General features: G+C 46.1%; 1 protein-coding gene across 1 annotated transcript in view; it reads right to left on the bottom strand.

The window, feature by feature from the left end:
* Positions 1-8737, bottom strand: part of KIAA1614 (KIAA1614 ortholog) — a 31889-nt gene extending 23152 nt beyond the window's left edge. Inside the window, exons 1-4 of the mRNA XM_088447137.1 lie at positions 8481-8737; positions 4908-5638; positions 4741-4804; positions 2079-2210 (exon numbers count right to left, since the gene is read on the bottom strand). Coding sequence (XP_088303263.1) covers positions 2079-2210; positions 4741-4804; positions 4908-5616 — 905 coding nt within the window. The 5' untranslated portion in view covers positions 5617-5638; positions 8481-8737. The remainder of the gene's footprint in view (positions 1-2078; positions 2211-4740; positions 4805-4907; positions 5639-8480) is intronic.
* Between the last annotated feature and the right edge of the window lie 10514 nt (positions 8738-19251).

The raw sequence follows: 19251 nt of genomic DNA, 5'->3' as shown, positions 1-19251 counted from the left end.
ATAAAGTGGGACAAAGAGGTAACTCAAGATGGCTCTTGTCCAGCAACAGGTAACCCGGACTGGTAAGGTGGTACTTTATAACAGTCAACACACAAACCCTCCTTTATGTCCTGTGAGGACACACAAGCCTTACATGATTTACATGAAACCAGCACAGGTGGCTCTCCCCTCCTGTTTCCCTTAATCTTTTGACATATTTAAAGTAAAGGCATAATCGCAAAGTTATGTGACAGCCTTCACAAAATCTCAATGAATGGGAAGTACTTCAGAAAGAAATAACAGTGATAGTTATAATTGACAGAAATAAAAAAACAGTATCATTCAGCAGCTAACAAACAGTCACATACAATGCACATGTAACATAACTACAATTGGCCCTAAATCAGCTACAGCAACACGAAGAAATGGTTGGACATAGAGCACCGTATACCTTAACCAAGGGAGAGGCCTACAGGGAGACTGACCAAGACCCTCCTGAGACCATGCAAAAATATATATACACCACAATCGCGATCCACGTTAAATAGGGCCACCTGAGAGTGAGAGTGACTTTCACGGCTCACCAAGATTAAATGCAAAAGGTAAAGAATACTCTCTGGCGCACCTAATGGGGAATAAACTATATAAATGTAACTAATGAAAAATTATTTACATTTTTTTATTGAACGGATTAACATTAATAGAGAAATATCAGACTATGTGCATCTAGTGGTGTTATATCACCACGTATTGACTCTACAACTTCATATATTTTGTCTGTTTTTGGTCGTACCAGCATTGTTATAGAAGTATCAGACTATGTGCACCTAGTGGTGCTATACATCTTCATATTTTGTCCACAGAGAACTGTTTATAGTTTATTCCACATTAGGTGCGCCAGAGAGTATTCTTTACCTCCTGAGAGGAGGAGCTGCCAGGGGAACGCCTACCTCCCCTAAGCTGGATTAACCAGCCGGGTACGCTGGCCTCGTGGCAGCAGAATGCGTCTGTTGCCGATCCCCGGCGTCAGACGATAGGACCCCGGCTGGTGTAGTAAGGATTCGGCCAATCCCTGGTCCTTACAGCAGCGGCTTCTGGTGCGTCTCTGACACCAGAAACAAGGACTGCCGCATGCGATTCCCCGTAAGCAAGGAATCACCTTACCTGACATCTCCGAGCATCAGGGGCAGTCCAGGTCGTAGCCTCGCTGCTAGCTAAGCTCAGTCATGACCTGCCGAAATCACCAGCACAATTACTGATGTTGCGGCCCGGCGGAGGTAGATGCGTCTTAATACAGACACCTGGTACTGCCAACTCAAAAAAACTTAAAATAAAATAAAACAAGCAGTCCTCCTGTTACAAAGGTGCGTCTGAGTCCTGCCGCACCAAACAACAAACTGAAGTCCTATGGCTAGGGGCGGGGTATATATGGAGGAGGACCCGGGGCATTCTGGGAGCCAAAGCTTTAACTGTTTGGTGTCTGGTCTTCCAACTATAACATCCACATGGTATACCTTTGAATCCCTATGGACCCTGAAGAAGAAACGTGTATTTGTTGCTTGTAGTACAGTGCATCCTATACAAAGTATAGTCTGTAAACACACACACATACATATTATATATACACACACATAGTATACGTATATATATATATATATATATTTTATTGGCATAGCCTTTGAACACATTGTATGGGCTGAGCAATCAAACATGCAAGATGCGCACACTGATGCCCAGCAGAGCTCCTGTAAGCATAACCTGATGCTTATTCTACGCTATCATTTGTCAAGTGTATATTGGCTTGTGCACAGTAGGAGTAGTAGTCAGTGCCTGGAGCAGTCTTCCAGTAGAGAAGCTAGATGAGAATATATAGGGAGATGGCTGGAAAGTAAATAAAACAAGGCATAAACAGAATAATAATAAGAAACCCTGGTAATCCTCAGAGATTCCTTTGCCTCTATTATTACCCATGCCATGGTTTGTGATTTTCTGTAAGAACTGCTAATCCACTTAGATCCTACACTCTGTCTTGTCCCATTCCTCAATGCATTGAGCTGTCTTCATTTTCCATTTCTTTTAACCCCCTCACCCCTGCTTACCGGCGAACTGGAGGCTGCGAATTTGGATGTGGAAAGACACAGTGGGAGGCTCGCAAGGGACTGGCCCCCTTTGCTTTCATCCGTGCTCTGTGTAGCAGCTGCTTGGCCTGTTCGTGACGGACGCTGAGCTCCCTGGGAGAGGATTACAAGGGATTTTATAATGACGCCACTTCCCTGAGTGTAACAGCCAGCATCAGATGGTACAGAAATATAGGGTGAGAAAAGAGACTGACACTTACAGCGCCCCCTAATGGACTTGGTCATGAAAACATAACACACACCACTAGGTAAAACAAGGACATAACCCATTTTATGCAATGATAAGACATCAACAAACAGTGAAAGGCAGAGACCGTAATACATGACATATGGTTGAGGCTTAAAGCCTAAAGACAGTGATCACTTCTGGCTATGTATTAAAATGTACTGCGGGGGATTGGCTGTGAAACCACATGTCACAGGCTTGGTATAAGCACAAGCAAATATCTAGATGTCAGAATCAGGCAGGGCAATAGCTACAGGAGCTTACTGCCCTGACGTCCGTGACAACAATATCCTCTGCTATAAATTGCAAGTCTTCCTCATTCGACAACCTGTAAGTGATCAGCTGTTGTTCAACACTATTTCCCCTATGACGGTGGGATCAAATAGCTGGTAAATTTCTGGGGATTGCAGTACAGCAGCTGAGGACTTATAAGTGACTCTTATATCCAACCATAGGAGGAGAAACAACATGTCCACCTGCTACGCAAGCCTGTTATATGTAACACGTAGCGTACAATGCAGCCGAAGACAGTATGACCCTTATAGCTGACTGTAAAAGTGTAAAATACTTTATTAATCAAAATCATATAAAAAAATATCCAGTGTCACAATTAATGTTACATAAATAAATGTCATTATCCATATCATTTATTTATACAACGTTGTACCACTATGGTAATATTTTAGATGGATTATGGTGATTAATAAAGCATTATATATTTTTAAAATTGATCTTGTGAGTGCTGTTAGAAGGATCATCTTTCTTTCTATTTGATAAATGTTAACTGATTTACCTAACTGCACCTCCTTAGGCTGCCAGCTGTACCGTATGAGGGTGACTCTTACAAATATAGTGCCTGAGCTTGGGTTATTAGTATTACTGGAAGTTACCATGGAAACTGAATGATGTCACTGCAGGAGGAACGCCAGGTCAGAGCTGCTGTTATCTGGGTAACTGGGGTGTATATACTGTTCAAGTGTTTTAACAGAAGACACTGGGTAAAGCTCTAGTTAGCACCATGCAGCGAACCAGTCTAAGGTATATAGTTTAATAGAGGTGATCTAGTCTCTAAAGGATCTGCGCTTACACCTGGGTAAAAAAAACAAAACCAACATTTTGCTCTTAAGGGTGGGGATGTAAAACTAACAGCCTGATGTATAGTTTTGAGGGGGTGCTGCTCAGAACAGATCTAAAATGCAATGGTTAGTATGGGTGTGCAGCATGCAAGAGAATTGAGTACTTGCAGCACTGCATGCAAAAAAAATTAAAAAAAGTTTCATTTACACCCCTTGCAGAGCAACCTGGTTTGCTCAAAAGTTCAATTTGCACCCCAGTCTAAATCACCCCCAAAGTGCAACGTTGCACAATTAAGGTCTTCATCAGTACTGATCACCAAAACATTGCCATTTGCACTTTATGTCCATAGCAAGAAAGATGCATTTAATTTATTATTTTGGAACACAAGTGCCATTTCATTGAAACAGCTACCTCGTGCTTCCTGTCACCCCAACACTGATCACAGCACCCACGCGTCACAATACTATTCAGAGACTAGATCTCCTGTATTGAAGTGGAAAGAGAAAGGAGCTATGCCTAAGAAAATGTTTTGTGGATATGGCTACTCTAAGGCCGGGTACACACTAGAGTGATATCGGCACGATATGTTGTTTTGAGGCAAATTAGAATGACATATCGCTCAGATCGCACAGTGTGAACGCCCAATTGCACGCTCCTGTGCGTCATATACAACATCTTCTGGTTGGTCATGCTGCACAGTCAATCAGAAGATATTGTGAATGATGTAGTGCACATCATTTAACGTATGCGGCCAACCGGACGACCAGGCGATATGTCGTTCCAGTTTGGCCTCTGAAGACATCACCTTTTATAGATGGTTGTTCTAATGTGTATAAGAGCAACAATAAATCGTATACGATCAAATGACACGTTAAATCTTTCCGTCGCTTGAAGGATTGTACAGTGCGTACGTTCAATATAGTTTGTTCTGGGATGAAGGGAAATTGGAACAACCATCGCGTCATTTTGGCATCTTTCTGATGTGTACCTGGCCTAAAAGGATGCAAAGCATAGATCCTGGGCACATTTACTAAAACACGGTTTGTCCAAGCCGCCAACCATTGGTGGCTCTGGCAAACCGTTCCTTAGTAAATCTACCCTTTTTGTCTCTTACGGACAGGGAAAGAAGAAACCTCCTGAGCCAGGTAAGATTTGTTTTTCTCTTCCTGATAAAAGATTATTTTCTTTGCCACACGGACTTTGTGCTCATGGAAACAGGTAAACTGGGCTACCTGTCCGAGATAGTAATGACAGATCACAGATACATTATCTCATCTACTCCTACAGGTTTTATGGCGCAGGTGTGTTTGTATTTCTTACCTGCAGTCTTCTGTCACAGGTATGGACACACCTGAGTCTCCATCTATATCACCAGGGAATAACCCTGCACAAAAGGCAAAATGATAAAAGAAATAAGATCACAATTACATCTGACACAGCCATCAAGCTGTACATCATTAACCAATGCCATTTATGCCTTTACTCACAGCTGCCATCTTTTATTTCATGCCCTTGGCAGGTTACGTCTCCGTGTGCAGTGTCAGCACTGTGATTGGCTGCTTGGTTGAATTTACATCTCAGTTCCTGCCTGTTTCTCTCCACCCTCTCAGCCAGGCTCAAACTGAGATCGAGGTCCCTTCTAGCATTCTGTGGAGCACAGGGGGATTCATCAGATGAAGAGTACAGCCGGTCTTGAGGCCAGAATTGTGTGTTGTTCTCAGTATTCTCATTGAAGTTGGATATTTGTTCTATTTTGCAACCATTACAGCTACTTATGGAAGAGCCATCTATATTACTAGTCCCCGAAAACGCATCCGATCCCCAGGTCTCCGGCTGAGCAGAACTTGAAGCGTGCTTGCTGCAATCCAGTAGCTCTTCGGTAAGATAGGTACGAAGTTGGGGAGTCACCAGTGCATCTTCAAACATCTCTGCTTTACCACCGCAACAATCCGAATTTACCGATTCCTTCCGTCGCTCTTTCATTTGCTTTTCCTTCAGGGCCTTCACCTTTCCATGTAACACCGAAATCCTTACCCCCTGCTCTTCTTCAAGCTTTCCCGACTTGCTGGCCTGTTCAGCGCCCCTGATCTTCCCACCTGCAGGTCTTACTTTTCTTGGCGATTTGTTGGTCCGTCCTGTGGATCTCCTTTCGTCTGCGGGAGGGGCACGTTCCCTTGTATTAACCTCTGCTGCCATTTTTGCCACAATTAAATCCGGCCTGAAGATGGAATTGAAATATCGGAAAATCATGCTACAGTATAATGAGCAGGAGCATAGGATGACATACATGATATGTGTACTAGTGAATCAGGAAAAGGCTACTGCCTCTTATGTCAGCAGATATGTGAATATCACAATATACATTGAATGTAAAATAGGCACATGATTTATTGGACCAATATGTCAGCGGGGCACAGACCAACCACAAAGTGCTACACACAAATAGAGTTGCATCTAGGCTTTACAGAGGGACATTTTGAACATCAGATGTATGTAAGTATTGCCATACTTGGAAGTTCAGAAAAGAACAATAATCTGTGATTATTGTTACACACGGAACTTCTAATATTAACATTCAAGTGAAGGCAGCCATAACAGTTCTATAACCAGGGTCCAAACGTACATTTGTTCTCATTTAAAGGATAAACCTACAGCCCATTTACAAGGTATGAGCTGTACAGCTGTGAATAGAGCATCAAAGCATTCCTTCCACTTTCTGATCCTTGGTAAACGGAAAAGGCTGTTTGTTCAGCGGTGGCATTTGTCATTCAAGTGTCTGGTTTACAGGGAAAGGTTTGAAAATCTATAAAATTAAATCTTCAATTATGCAACAGGCTGACGTCTTTGTGGGCTCTGGGTAAAGCTGTCTGCTTTGTATTGGATGGACACATTCAGATCACTGACCTGGCAAAGATGTGTTTCCACTTTATGTATTTGGAATTGTGGCTGAAAGATTCTATGAATTATTTGGCAAAGGACAAACAAAGAGACAATAAGACATCAGCTACTCTAGTCTGTTAACACATGTGCAGATGCTCCTTACAGCAATATGTGTTTATGCCTTGTCCAAATAAACCAGTCCTGTTTAGCAGAATAGACGTCTTGGCATTGCCATTTACCTGGTAGCCGTTTGAGTTAATGATTTATGGAGTCTATGTAGCATCAGTGTCGATATTGACCCAAATATTTTTGGACCCCATCGAAACAATATTGTTTTTTTTCCTCAACCCTTTTCCCTGTTATTTAGCAATAATCTTCTTGGGGACAGCAGCTGTCCCCACAGACGTCTTTGTGGTTAAACATTATTTTCCAAATGATTAAAGTGAAATTTTGCTTGCTGAATAGACCGATATGTCCCGTTCTTCTAAAAGTAAGGCACAGGTCTGTGCTGGCACAGAAAATGTGTCTACAAACAGCCTGTTTCGTCCTTTCTAGGACTCATCAGTGGAGTATAGGATGCGGAGGTAATCTCCATAACTCTTCTCATTAGATTAGGGAGAGCGCTTAATGAAAGCGCAATAACAGTAATTGTGTGATGTGTTGCTATACTGTGATATTTAGTTCTCAAACTGTGTTCTGTTAAATGAGGCACTGAGATAGTGGAAATTTGCCCCCTCTGGCCTGGCATATTTCAACATATTAGGGTGAATTGGTAGGGTTGGGAAAATACATGATACAGTCAATGCAAGAATAAATTCCAACAGCCCATATCTCGGTGTTGGTTTGGACAGAAGTATGGATTAATGCGTCCAGGTCTAGGAATGCTGACAGGTACATTTGGATGCACGCAGTGCTGGAAATACAGCAACGAGGGCACAATTTTGCCACTTACACATACGTTTGCCATCTTGTGTTTATTTTTGGCTATTAGAGCACAGAGACTTGTAAGATTTGGTGGGTGGCACAAACAGACGCAACATTTATTTATATAGCACTATCCAGTGCCGTAGCTAGGGTAGTGCGGCCAGTGCAATCGAACAGGGCACCACAGGGCAGGGGGCGCTGTTTGGGCCTGTCAAATTTCAGTTTATTATCATTCTTGCTTGTAGCTTCCTCTTATTTCATCCCCAGCATCTCCTGGCCTCTCCTATCTCTTCCCTGGCCCTTCCCCATAAGACCATTCCCCTTTTTGGGTGCATTATCTCAGTTTGAAAAATTAGGGGGGCGCCAATGCTCTTTCTGGCACAGGGCACCAAAAAGTCTAATTGCGGCTCTGGCACTATCATACTTTGCAAAGTGATGTGGGTGTATAACATCGGTTTACAAATAAAACAACAAGTGCTTACATTACCAACTTATCCAGAAGTGCCCATTGTCTGGGTGGCAACATTCTAGTTCTCCCCTGAGAACTGGTGCCACATCCAATGACAAGCTGGCTATTTTTCTCACTCACTACTGTGCCATAAGAAATGTTACACAGAACATAGTCACGTAAATTAATGAAACTAAAAGCACATCAGACTGTGCCAAGAAATGTATAGAAAAGACCCTCTCTAAGGAATTCTAGTTTGCCTTCTGATGCAGAGTACAGTATAAGAGGTTACTTGCACTTTAAAAGGAGCAGGGCTTTCAAAGCTTTCCATAGAAGGAAGCTCATTTATTCTACAGGTTTACCCAAGGAGAAAGGAATTAAAATAGGAAAAAAATTAACCACAGGCTCTGACACTATGGGGGCGGACGGCAGTGAAAACAATACAGGGGAATTCTATACTATGTTATGGGCTTGGGGGGCCTTGCTAGTCAGGACCAGACCCCAAAAAGGACTGAAAGGGTTAAAATAATAGTGCAGTGTAGACAGTGATACAAAGGAGTACTGTGCCAACAGGTCTGATGCTTTCCAGACATTCTGAGCAATAATAGAAAAGAACATTAACACTTTACAGAACTTATAACTGTGCTGCCACAGTTATCCAGCAGTTTATTCAGTTATATTCAGTTTATATACAGTTTATATTCTTTAGCTATAATCATACCACCTACCAAACCTTATCTAGCCTCTGGCAGTCCCTGTGTGCAGAGAAAGGGTTAACTTTAGAAGACAAGAGCAGAGATCCTCTTACCAGTACTTGTCCAGTGTCCCCGGGGTTCTCTTCTGTCTCCATGTGTTACTGCTGCCTCTCTAGCACCCACAGGGGCCCCAGTCACACCAGGGGCTGCAGGGCCAGAGGTCTTGGGCCAGTAAAGCAGACAGCTTCCTGCCATGGCTGCTCCTGGCACATCTCTGGAGGTGAGGGAGCTGCTTGTCCTGCACTTCAGCTGCTCCTTCCCATCCCACAGCCTGCCAGATGTTACAGGAAGTTTCTGTCTGCTATGGTTCTCTGTGTCACTCCATAGCCCCCTGTCCCCACTCCTCCTCATCTCACCCCCTCCTCTCTCCTTCTCTCCCTCCCCCTGCACTGCCTGAAACTCTCCCCCCACTTCTTCTCAGTCAATATCTAACCAGCCTTCAGTGCTCACCCGCAGCTATTACATGGGGAGAGCTGCGGGGTTGATTCCTCAGTATGGCATTACAGGGCTCTTCCTATGACACAAGGGTTACACTGTAACAGCGAGGGAGATGGAGGAGGGACACGGGCGTAAAGCAAAGAAAATGCTTAGATTACGCTAAAAATAGCCATTTATGGAGGATGAGCAATGATGGTCTCTCTCAAGAAAGAAAAAGAATAATCATTTATTATTAACAGTTACTTATATATTACTTTACAATTGGGAACAAAATAGTAATAAAACAAGGCTGTGTACTAACTGAAAGGCAAAACGGTAAGAGGGCCCTGCTCGAAAGCTATATATATATATATATATATATATATATATATATATATATACACATACACACATACATACAGGAGCGTATCTATAATGGGTCCAGGGGGGGCCCGCACCGCACACCCAGCACCCATATTATTTAAAACTTACCTCTCCAAGGTCCCGCATCGGGTGTCAGCGATGTACAAAAAGCTGGAAAATGGTCGCCGCAGCCATTTTTCACATGCGCAGTATACTCCGGGCACACTCTAGTGTCCAGATTCTACTAATGCGCCGGTGGCCTGCCAGCCTCGTCAGTCAGCCGGTGGGAAGAGAGGAGGGGGCCCCCTCCTCTCTAAAGGCGCCCGTGTGTGTGTGTGCGTATATATATATATATATATATATATATATATACACACACATACATACACACGCCCACTCATATTATTTATATATATATATATATTATATATATATGGAAGCAGATGGGCGGCACTCGCAGGACTTGTAAATGATCGAGAGAAATACTAGATCTTTAGGTCATTTTATTTCCAGCATTTCAATCCCTCTAAGGGGATTTTTCTCAAGGTAAATGTAAGCATAGGGAAGAACAAACAGGACAATAGTTTCTAAGATAAAATTACAAGGAACAAAAAACGCTTTTACACGTGGCCCCTTAAAAAGTGGGAGGCACATATAGAAACCGTTGTAATTCCTACACCGTTCACCTGATTTGGATGTAATTACCCTCAAATTAAATCTGAAAGTCTGCAGTTAAATCACATCTTGTTTGTTTAATTTCAAAGCCATTGTGGTGGTGAATAGAGGCCAAAATATGAAAATTCTGTCAATGTCCCAATATTTATGCACCTCACTGTGTATATATATATATACATATATATATATATATATATACATACACACACACACACACACACACATATACATTATATATATATATACATACACACACATACACACTCGCCATGGGTTGGGTACAGGTTGCCTGTGCTCGGGATCCCGGCGGTCAGAATCCCGACACCGGCATCCCGAAAGGGTTAGGATGCTGACACCTGTCGGTCAGTACCCTAACCCTCCCCCTAGTACCTAACCCTCCCTCTAACCCAGCATTTTTCAACTGGTGTGTCGTGAACAGTTGTTAGGTCTGCTGCACAGTCAGATTTGCCGTACTGCGGACTGGGCAGCACTGATCTCTTCTTCGAGTCTCAGGCGTGCCCATGCCGTGACCTATACAGACACAGCGGCGTGACATCACAGGTCATGCACGCCGCATTTCCAGCCCGCCAGCATCTAGAGATGACCTGCATGAAGGGGAAATATAACCTACCCGTGGCTACCAGCACCACTAGCCAGCCAACTGGCCCGCCCCGCAGCCACCAGCCAGCCTGCCTGCCCACCTGCACGCTGCTGACAGGTAAGGGCAGAACATTTTACATTTATTTTTATGAGGGAGCTAGTGTAATTTGTTTTTTTGGGGGGGAGCAATGTGGTTTGTTTTTTTCTTTGAGGGCCAGCCAATGGTTTATTGTTTGTGGGGAGCAATGTGGTTTTTATTTTTTCTGTGTGGCCAGCAATGTATTTTATTTGTTTCTGTGGGGGCCATTGTATGTGCATTTTATTCCTGTGAGAGCCAATGTATGTGCGTTTTATTTCTCTGGGGCCAATGTATGTGCCTTTTTATTCCTGTGAGGGCCAATGTATGTGTTTTATTTCTCTGAGGCCAATGTATGTGTGTTTTATTCCTGTGGAGGCCAATGTGTGTGTTTTTTTTATGTGGGAGCCAATATGTATGTTTTTACATAGGTCGCGCACTCCGCAGCGCCGGATAGTGTGCCTTGGCAATTATAAAACCTTGCGTAGTGTGCCTCGCGTTGAAAAAGGTTGAAAGTCACTTTCCTAACCCCAGTATTTACCATCGGGATGCCGGCGCCGGGATTTCCGACAGGTGTCTGTATTATGACCACATCCCCTCACCACTCCTATATCTGGGGTGCATGTGGTATGTGATCACTTTGTTTAAATACAAAATATATCTATTACTTACCACTGGTAGAGGTACGATAATAGTCTAATTACCTGGGCAAGTTGCATATTTAAGTGATACTAAAACCTAGGTGTTAAGAGCTACAGTCCTAACAATGACATACCTGTATACAGATGTGCCTGGGAAGAATCACATATAAAATAAAAGGGCTTATGAGAGGGAACCCATTGCTCTGGCCTCCCAGGAGATTGTGGCACACTCTGTGTCATAAGCATAATTTAAATGCGCATAAATCACTTTATCTTCCTTTCATATCCAACCCTGATTTTCAAAATGGCTCTGCTAGACACCCTTTCAACATTTGGAGGGGTAAATAATATTGGATGTTTGGTGGACATATCATCAATGCAGCCCCTCACGTTCCAGTAGGCAACCGAGAAATTCCCCGTATTGGCTGCATATCCTGTGGCCTTTCTTCTAGCTCAGCATTATGTTAGCCAGACCACGCGTAATTTTTCTCAAGCTGACTGGTTGAATCCCTTAAGCTGGGTACACACCATAACAATTATTGGGCCGTTCATCCAATATCGAGCGAACGGACGTTGGACTGTATAGGTGTGTATGCTGTCTCGATGCAGGAGCGTTAGCCAATAAACGGCTTTTAACGCTTCTGCGGGAGATCGCACCTTATGTACAGTTTAATATTTATTGCGTCGACCTCCCGATCCCATAGAATCCATACACTGTGCTATGTCTGTACAGTGTGTACGCGGCTGACAGAGGGTCACACTGGGGACAGACTGCTCAGCTGATCAGGACAGTTTTACCCAATCTGACTGCAATCGTAAAAGTGTGTACCCAGCTTTAGATACTTTTCTTCACCAAATGCCCCCAAGGAGAAAAGCAATCTCAATAGCCTATGGACACTTCCAACATATTCTAGATTATTCTACTTCTCAGGGTGGGCCCCCGACATGGATCTCACAACTCTTAAGCTGGCCACAGACTAGACCAATTTACACGCAACCAGCCAACTAGTTGATTGGTTGGAATGAAAATCTGGTAAGTTATGAAAGCAAATGACAATCAGCAATATGCTCACAAACGTCGGAAAATGGACAAAAACTGTTGTTTGAACAAATTGTTTAGTTCAAACATTTAACAAACTTGTCTGAACGACCATTTTCATCTGTTTTCTGGCATTTAGGAGCAAATTGCTGATCATCATTTACTCCCATTCCTTACCAGATTTTCATTCCAACCAATCAACTAGTTGGATGGTTGGATGAAAGTTGGTCTAGTGTGTGGCCAGTTTAAGGCGTGTAAATAGCAGATTTATTAAAAGCCCACCTCCAGGTCATGTCAAATGATCTTCTCTACCATGTATACAGAGATGTTTCTTAATATATTACACAGATCCTATCTGTCCCCACATGGAAGATTTCTAATTGGGCTTTCAACATCTCATTCCTGTTTCAAGTGTGGCCAATCTCAGGCTGATCTATTCCATTGTCTATGGTCCCGCCCGCTGATTTGCAGATTTTGGTTACAAATACTGAATTATTGCCGAGAGCACTTGTTTAATTACATGTCACTAACCCCGATTGGACTTCGTTTGGCATCCTCCCCAGAGGGCTCAGAATTTAAAAAGGGTGGCAGACAACTACTATTAGCGGTCAGCGCTGCTGCTCGTAAATCTATTCTACAGGTGTTGATACATCCTGAGCCTCCCACAGTATGGGCTACTTCACATTTGACAGTTTTGGCCAGGCGGCAAAAATCCGCCCGGTTTTTAGCCAGGTGTGAAATCTAGTAAATGCAGGGAATCAGCGGGTCCTTTCAGACGGCACGGCTATGGCACGGTCGCCGGCCAACAGCCGGAAATATCTACTGTGCAGGACAGTGCCGTGCCGTGGCCATGCCGTCCCTGCACGCCAATAGTGTGAAGGAAACAATGATTCCTTTCACACACACTGGCTTCTGCCGGTCGGGCTTGTGCAGCAGCTGCTGCTGCTACGCATGCCCAATTGGTTGCCAAAAAAAACCCGTAAAAAGCAGCTCAAAGCCGCTGCTTGTGAAAGGCACAGTGCCTGTAAAAACCCGGCTTGCTACCGCCCGGTTCTTGCCTGGCCGGCCAAAACCGGCAAATGTGAAACTGGCCTCTCTCTTATTTCGTATGGCTTGGGTGGAGGTGGTGCGGGAAAAAGAAACTAAAACTGAAAGATTTTTTGAGATTTTGGAAAGTTTTATTATAATCCTTTCCACAGACGTTCGAAACCAAATTCGAAAACTCCCTATGCAATACTTCCTGGTATCTTCTACAAATGATTGAGGGTGACCCACCAGTCCCGGTTCGGGTGTGACCGTGGGGGTGGAGAGGGGGGTGCGGATGAACTTTAATTTACTTTAATATTCATTTATTTGTTTGATTTAATTTAATTTTTTTCTACATCAGGGTCCATAGGGTATCCACAGGATACCTTGTAGTATAGGTGATGACGTCAGGCATCGGGCACCATAAAGTTAAGTTTTCAGCCTCCCAGGATGCATCAGGGTCCCCCTCCTATACCCCGCCCCCGAGCCAAGGCATCTCAGTTTCGTTGGTGCCCGGCTCGGAGTCGGAGCACCTGTTTAGAGGGGGGCTAAGAATGGCCCCTGAAGTTTCTTTCAAGGGAGCTGTTGCTGCACATCTGGGAGTACAACATGGACAGTCAGTGCTGACGTCCATGCGGTCTCCCCTACACCCCGCCGGTACCAGAACGCCGGTACTGATCCGGGGATGCTGGTAAGTGTCTGGGGTTACGGCTAGCGGTGACCCCAGATGCTTCGGACCATGGCCGGATCTAAGGGGAGCAGGTAAGCAGCGGGGGTCCCGCGGTGGGTCCCTGCTGAGAACATGGTCCGCAGTCCCCAGGCAGGGGGCTCCCTGGGGACTGGCTGCAGCGTGGAGCCAGGTACTAACCTGTGCTTCCACTATCCCCCTGGGACAGCGGGCCGCAGCTGAGCGGCAAGTGCTGCAGCGTCCCAGGGGTTAATTGCATGCAAGGGGAGCGCGCCTTCCCTGTATACAGCCGGCGCCTCCCCCGCTGCACACAGCCCTCTCTGCACTGCCGATTGGTCCTGTGGCAGCGCTCCTCCCCCAGGCCGGCCTCCTCTCTGCTCCTCGGTGGCCATCTTTCAAGCATGGTGAACGCTGTTGGAAGCTGTTGATCTGTGGCATAGCGGTCTGGGTCACCCGGCATACCTCTCCTCCGTTGAAACAGGTCTGTGTATGCAGCGCTGTGTCCTACCAGGCCCTGTGTCTGCGTAGTTGAGGAACAGCGCTGATAGTGCAGGGATTAATTTCTTTGCATTGTATGTGACTTCTGCTAGCGTCTGCTGCCTGTACTTTCACTTTCTACTGTCAGCCATTTCACTGTCCCTGCTCTTCTTCTGCTAAAGCCCTTGCGGTGCGGTGATTGCAGGGTGTTTCTCCCACTATACTAACAAGTATCAGTGAGAGGGGTCACATACTTCCCATCATGTCTGAGAGTGAATTTCCTCTCCAGCTTATGTGTACTAAGTGCAATGTACCAATAGCGGAGGGGGAGGGTAACGCGGAGGGGCTATGTCGGCAGTGTTATTTATTGGCACGGCCAATTATTTTCACGGCTCCGGTACAGGAACCTCCCTGGGTGTGCTTCGCTAAGGCGCTTGCAACCCTAGTGGGCCAGTTAGCTCCGCCACCTGCGTTTTCCCAGATGGGATTGTCCCAGCAGTCAGTGGTGTCGTCACCCATGCAGGGTTTCCCAAGACAACTGATGGTATCCCACAGTCTCCCTATTTCCCCTCCCCAGGTTTCACAGGAGCCTGCGTGGGTTAATTCTCTGACATCTTCAGTACAGCATTTGTCGGATGTTTTACAAGGGGAGTCTGTGTTGCGGCCACATAAGCGGCCTGTGGCGTCTCTGTCTGCTCCTTATGAGGATGACGACGTGACGTCCGATGATGGGGAGATTCTGGATCTATCTGACCAGGAACCTCTCCGTACTAAAGAGTCGGACACTAAGGGGCATATTCAATTACCCACGGGACCTCTCCCGCGAGTAATTGATGGGTGAAAGTCCTGCGGCGCGGGGTAAAGCTATTCAATAGAATAGCTTTTTCCCCGCGTCCAAAAAACAGGACTTCCACGCGAGAACACACTGATTCCGCGAGAACTGCGGAATCAGTGTGTTAATATTGCTCGCGCGAGGCCAAATAGGGCGGCCTCACACTGATTTTACCTCGCACCTACATGAGGTGCGAGATCAAATCAAACAGCGGGGACTCGCGCGCGGGGTCTAAGGGACACCCGCGCGTGGAATCCCCGCTAATTGAATATGCCCCTAAGTCAAAGGTATATATTCCTGGCCCTATTCGGGCAGTCCGCACAGCTTTAGTTATTGAGGATGATGATCCTCCGGTGTCCAAATCCAAATATGCCTTTTTCAAGGATATTAAGGGTGATGCCACAGTGTTTCCTCTTTCTGGTCAGTTAGTAGACCATTTAGGGGAGGCGTGGAAACATCCCGGAAAACGGTATCAGCCTCAGTGGTGCTTAGCCGTGGCTTATCCGTTTGCTGACAATTATTTTTCTAAGTGGGAATCCCCTCCGCAGGTGGATTCCCATGTGACACGCCTAGTCAGAAGTGCCACTTTGCCCATGCCTTCAATGTCCTCCTTGAAGGATGCTATGGACCGCAAGGTGGAAATCTGCCTAAAGTCCATTTATTCCCTTTCAAGGGGGGGGGGGGGGGGAGGGCGTCCAGACCGGCTGTGGCCGTGTGTTGGGTAGCCAGAGCTATGGAGCGCTGGGCTGATAGTTTGGAGGCATCTTTGGACTCTGACTGTTTGGCTGAACAGGCCGAGTTGGTGGGCAATCTCCGGGACTCGGCCACTTACATCAATGAAGCGGCCTTGGATATCAGTATCCTCACCTCTAGGATTTCTTCTGCAGCTGTTGCTGCTCGTTGCACCTTATGGTTGCGGTCTTGGAAAGCGGACGAAAGGGCTTAGAAGGTTTGCCTTTTAATGGAAAAGTCCTATTTGGTCCGGATCTGGACAAAATTGTAGCTACGCTGCAGCAGCCAAATCTGCATGTCTCCCGTCTGCTACGGTCCCTTCAAGTTCTGGTACGTCGTCCTTTCGGCCTTACAGGGTCCAGGGTAGGCCTAAAGCACAGTCTTTTCCCCGACAGGCTGGGCCCAAGAAATCGGCCAAGCCCAGGAAACAGGCCTGGAGTACCAGATGTCCGTCCCCTAGGTGAAGGTGCAGGTGTCTGCTCTGTCAGTCTGGTTCCATCGTAGGATTGCTGCGCTCCCTGATGTGCACACCTTTATGCAAGGTGTTCTTCGCATTCAGCCACCTTTTGTTCCACCGGTGGCTCCTTGGGATTTGGCTGTGGTCCTGAGAGCTCTCCAGGGACCGCCGTTGACCGCACTTCTACTTTTAGGAAGTCGGATGCCTTGTTTGTCCTCTTTGGCTTCCGTAAAAGAGGTTGGCCTGCTTCAAAGCAAACTTTGGCAGGTTGGATTCGTATGGCAATTTCAGAAGCTTATCTTCGTGAAGGCCTTCCGGTTCCATCCTCTGTGAGGGCTCATTCCACTAGGTCTGTGGGTCCTTCGTGGGCAGCTCGACGTGGTGCCTCTGCAGTCCAAATCTGCAAGGCTGCCACGTGGTCCTCTGTTCATACCTTTGTGAGGTATTACGCTTTTGACACCTTTGCCTCTCAGGATGCTTCCTTCGGGCGGCAGATTCTCCTTTCAGCACAGGAGCGTCCCCACCCTTAAAGGATACTACTTTGGGACATCCCCAAGGTATCCTGTGGATACCCTATGGACCCTGATGTAGAAAATATGAGATATGGTAAGAACTTACCTTTGTTATCTCTATTTCTATGAAGTCCATAGGGTTCCACAGGACTCCCGCCCTGTCGCACCTGTGCTGCAGATGGGCTTTACTCCGGTCACCGGTTTTTCCGTCTCTCTCTGGTGAGAATGTGATTCTTGTGTGTGTCCAGATTTTTCTTCTCTCTCCTCCTCCTCCTCCGGCTTGGTACGTAACTGAGACGCCTTGGCTCGGGGGTGGGGTATAGGAGGGGGACCCTGATGCATCCTGGGAGGCTGAAAACTTAACTCTATGGTGCCCGATGCCTGACGTCATCACCTATACCCCAAGGTACCCTGTGGAACCTTATGGACTTCGTAGAAATAGAGATAACAAAGGTAAGTTCTTACCATATCTCATATTATTCTGATGAAAGCTTAATAGTTTTGTGTTTTACCATTTAAATGGATCTATGTATTGTAGGATTTTCCCTTTATTTTTATTGCACAATATATATTTGTTAGTGCTACTTGAACAGTATTTGGCCTTTGATAGCTTTATATGTTGGGCATACATGCCGACAATCAGCTCCCTTCTTCCGGGAGGGAGTTGATTGTCGGCTAACAGCAGGGGGCTTGGCCGGTCACTGACATCACATTGGGGGTGGGGCCGGGGGCGGACCCTTGTGATTGTCATCATGGCCCCGCCCCCTCTTCACAATGACGTTATTTTCGGCATTGTGAAGCAGGGCGGGGCCACGATGATGCAATTCAGTGCGAATCGCGTCACCGGCCCCCCTGCTACGGGGATTTCAAGTTTATTCTGGGGGGAGGTCGGGAGGGCTGGGGGATTCCGGGAGGCTTGTCTGCCTTTCTGGGGGGCCGGGAGCGGCACCCGAAAATCGGGAGGCTCCCGGCCAAATCAGGAGGGTAGGCAAGCCTGATGTTGGGCCCCCTTCTTTGTGAACATATCTATGTATTTTTGTTTTATGTTCTGTACATTGCTTCAATAAAAATATATTTTAAAAAAATTAAAATAAAAGGGCTTATCGGGGGCACTGTTATATGGCTTCTGTCAATTTACCACATTGTAATAACTGAAAAATTTTAAATGAGTAGGTCTCTAATAAAGCAAGTTAGCATATGGTTTTACAGACCGTTATCTGGGATCGTCCTGGTAATCCCTTTAGGGTTTATGGTCTGTGACTAGAAGCATAATAGGCTATAAATGAACTGTATGATGTTCCTCCATACAATGCTTACAGCTCAGTTTTGGTTCCTGTTTGTTTTTAACAAGTTCAAAAATTGGCCAAACCTTGTAATACACAGCTGTCGCTACTAAGCAATAAACAGTCACTTTTATTACAGACACAGAGTGGATATATCCAGATTTTACATGTTGAAACTCCAGCGGAGGTAACAGCTATGAGAGAGGGCGGTTGGGGGTGGTTGATTTATTTAACTAGCATTCCTCACTAATGTGATCTCTTTTTGCTCCACCATTATTCTAAAGGTGGGTACACACACTGCACAGACAGATCTGCAATTGCTGGAAGTTCATACACACTAACCGGCCATCTGCTTCTGCCCGTGGATTCCGCTCCCCTCCCTGCGGCCCCTGCTGCATGTGTACAGGCAGCCGGCTGACCGCCCGTACACAGAGCACGGTACCTTAATATATCTGCAGATATATCTGCCATCGGCTGTGCATCTCAGCCGACGTGATATGCCTGTGAACCAGTGCTCGAAGTGTGCCAGTATGAAATGGTAAGTCATACCGGCACTTCACTTCGGCACCCGGCACTGAGCCTGTCACTGTCCCAGCGCCAGTTAACAAGCGGCTGTGCTGCCTGTTTACACTTGGCTCCGGCCACGAGCCAATCATGGCTCGCGGACCGGTGGCCAATCAGCAGCAACCTGCAGCATATTGAATTTGGAGCCGGCCGCAAGCCAATCAGGGGCGGCTAGGTGGCCATCCATAATAGGCTGACGGTCCATGGCTGGAGCTAAATTCAATATGCTGCGCCGACGAGGAGTGAGGAGAAGAGGCGGGAGTAGCGCCGGTCAGAACTTGAAGAGTACAGAGCGGCACTGGCCAGCAGGGTGCAGCGCCGGTAAGCAGAGTGCAGAGCAGCAGTGGTCAGCAGAGTGCAGCGCGGCACTGGTCAGCAGGGTGCAGCACGGAGTAGTGTGTGCTGGACGATGACCTGGGAGGAACTTGGAAGTGAGCTGGTA

The sequence above is a fragment of the Taudactylus pleione genome, unplaced genomic scaffold (genome assembly GCF_031769625.1).
Source record: "Taudactylus pleione unplaced genomic scaffold, aTauple2 ptg000421l, whole genome shotgun sequence".
Lineage (NCBI taxonomy): Eukaryota > Metazoa > Chordata > Amphibia > Anura > Myobatrachidae > Taudactylus > Taudactylus pleione.
This window is presented reverse-complemented; position numbering and strand designations above follow the sequence as displayed.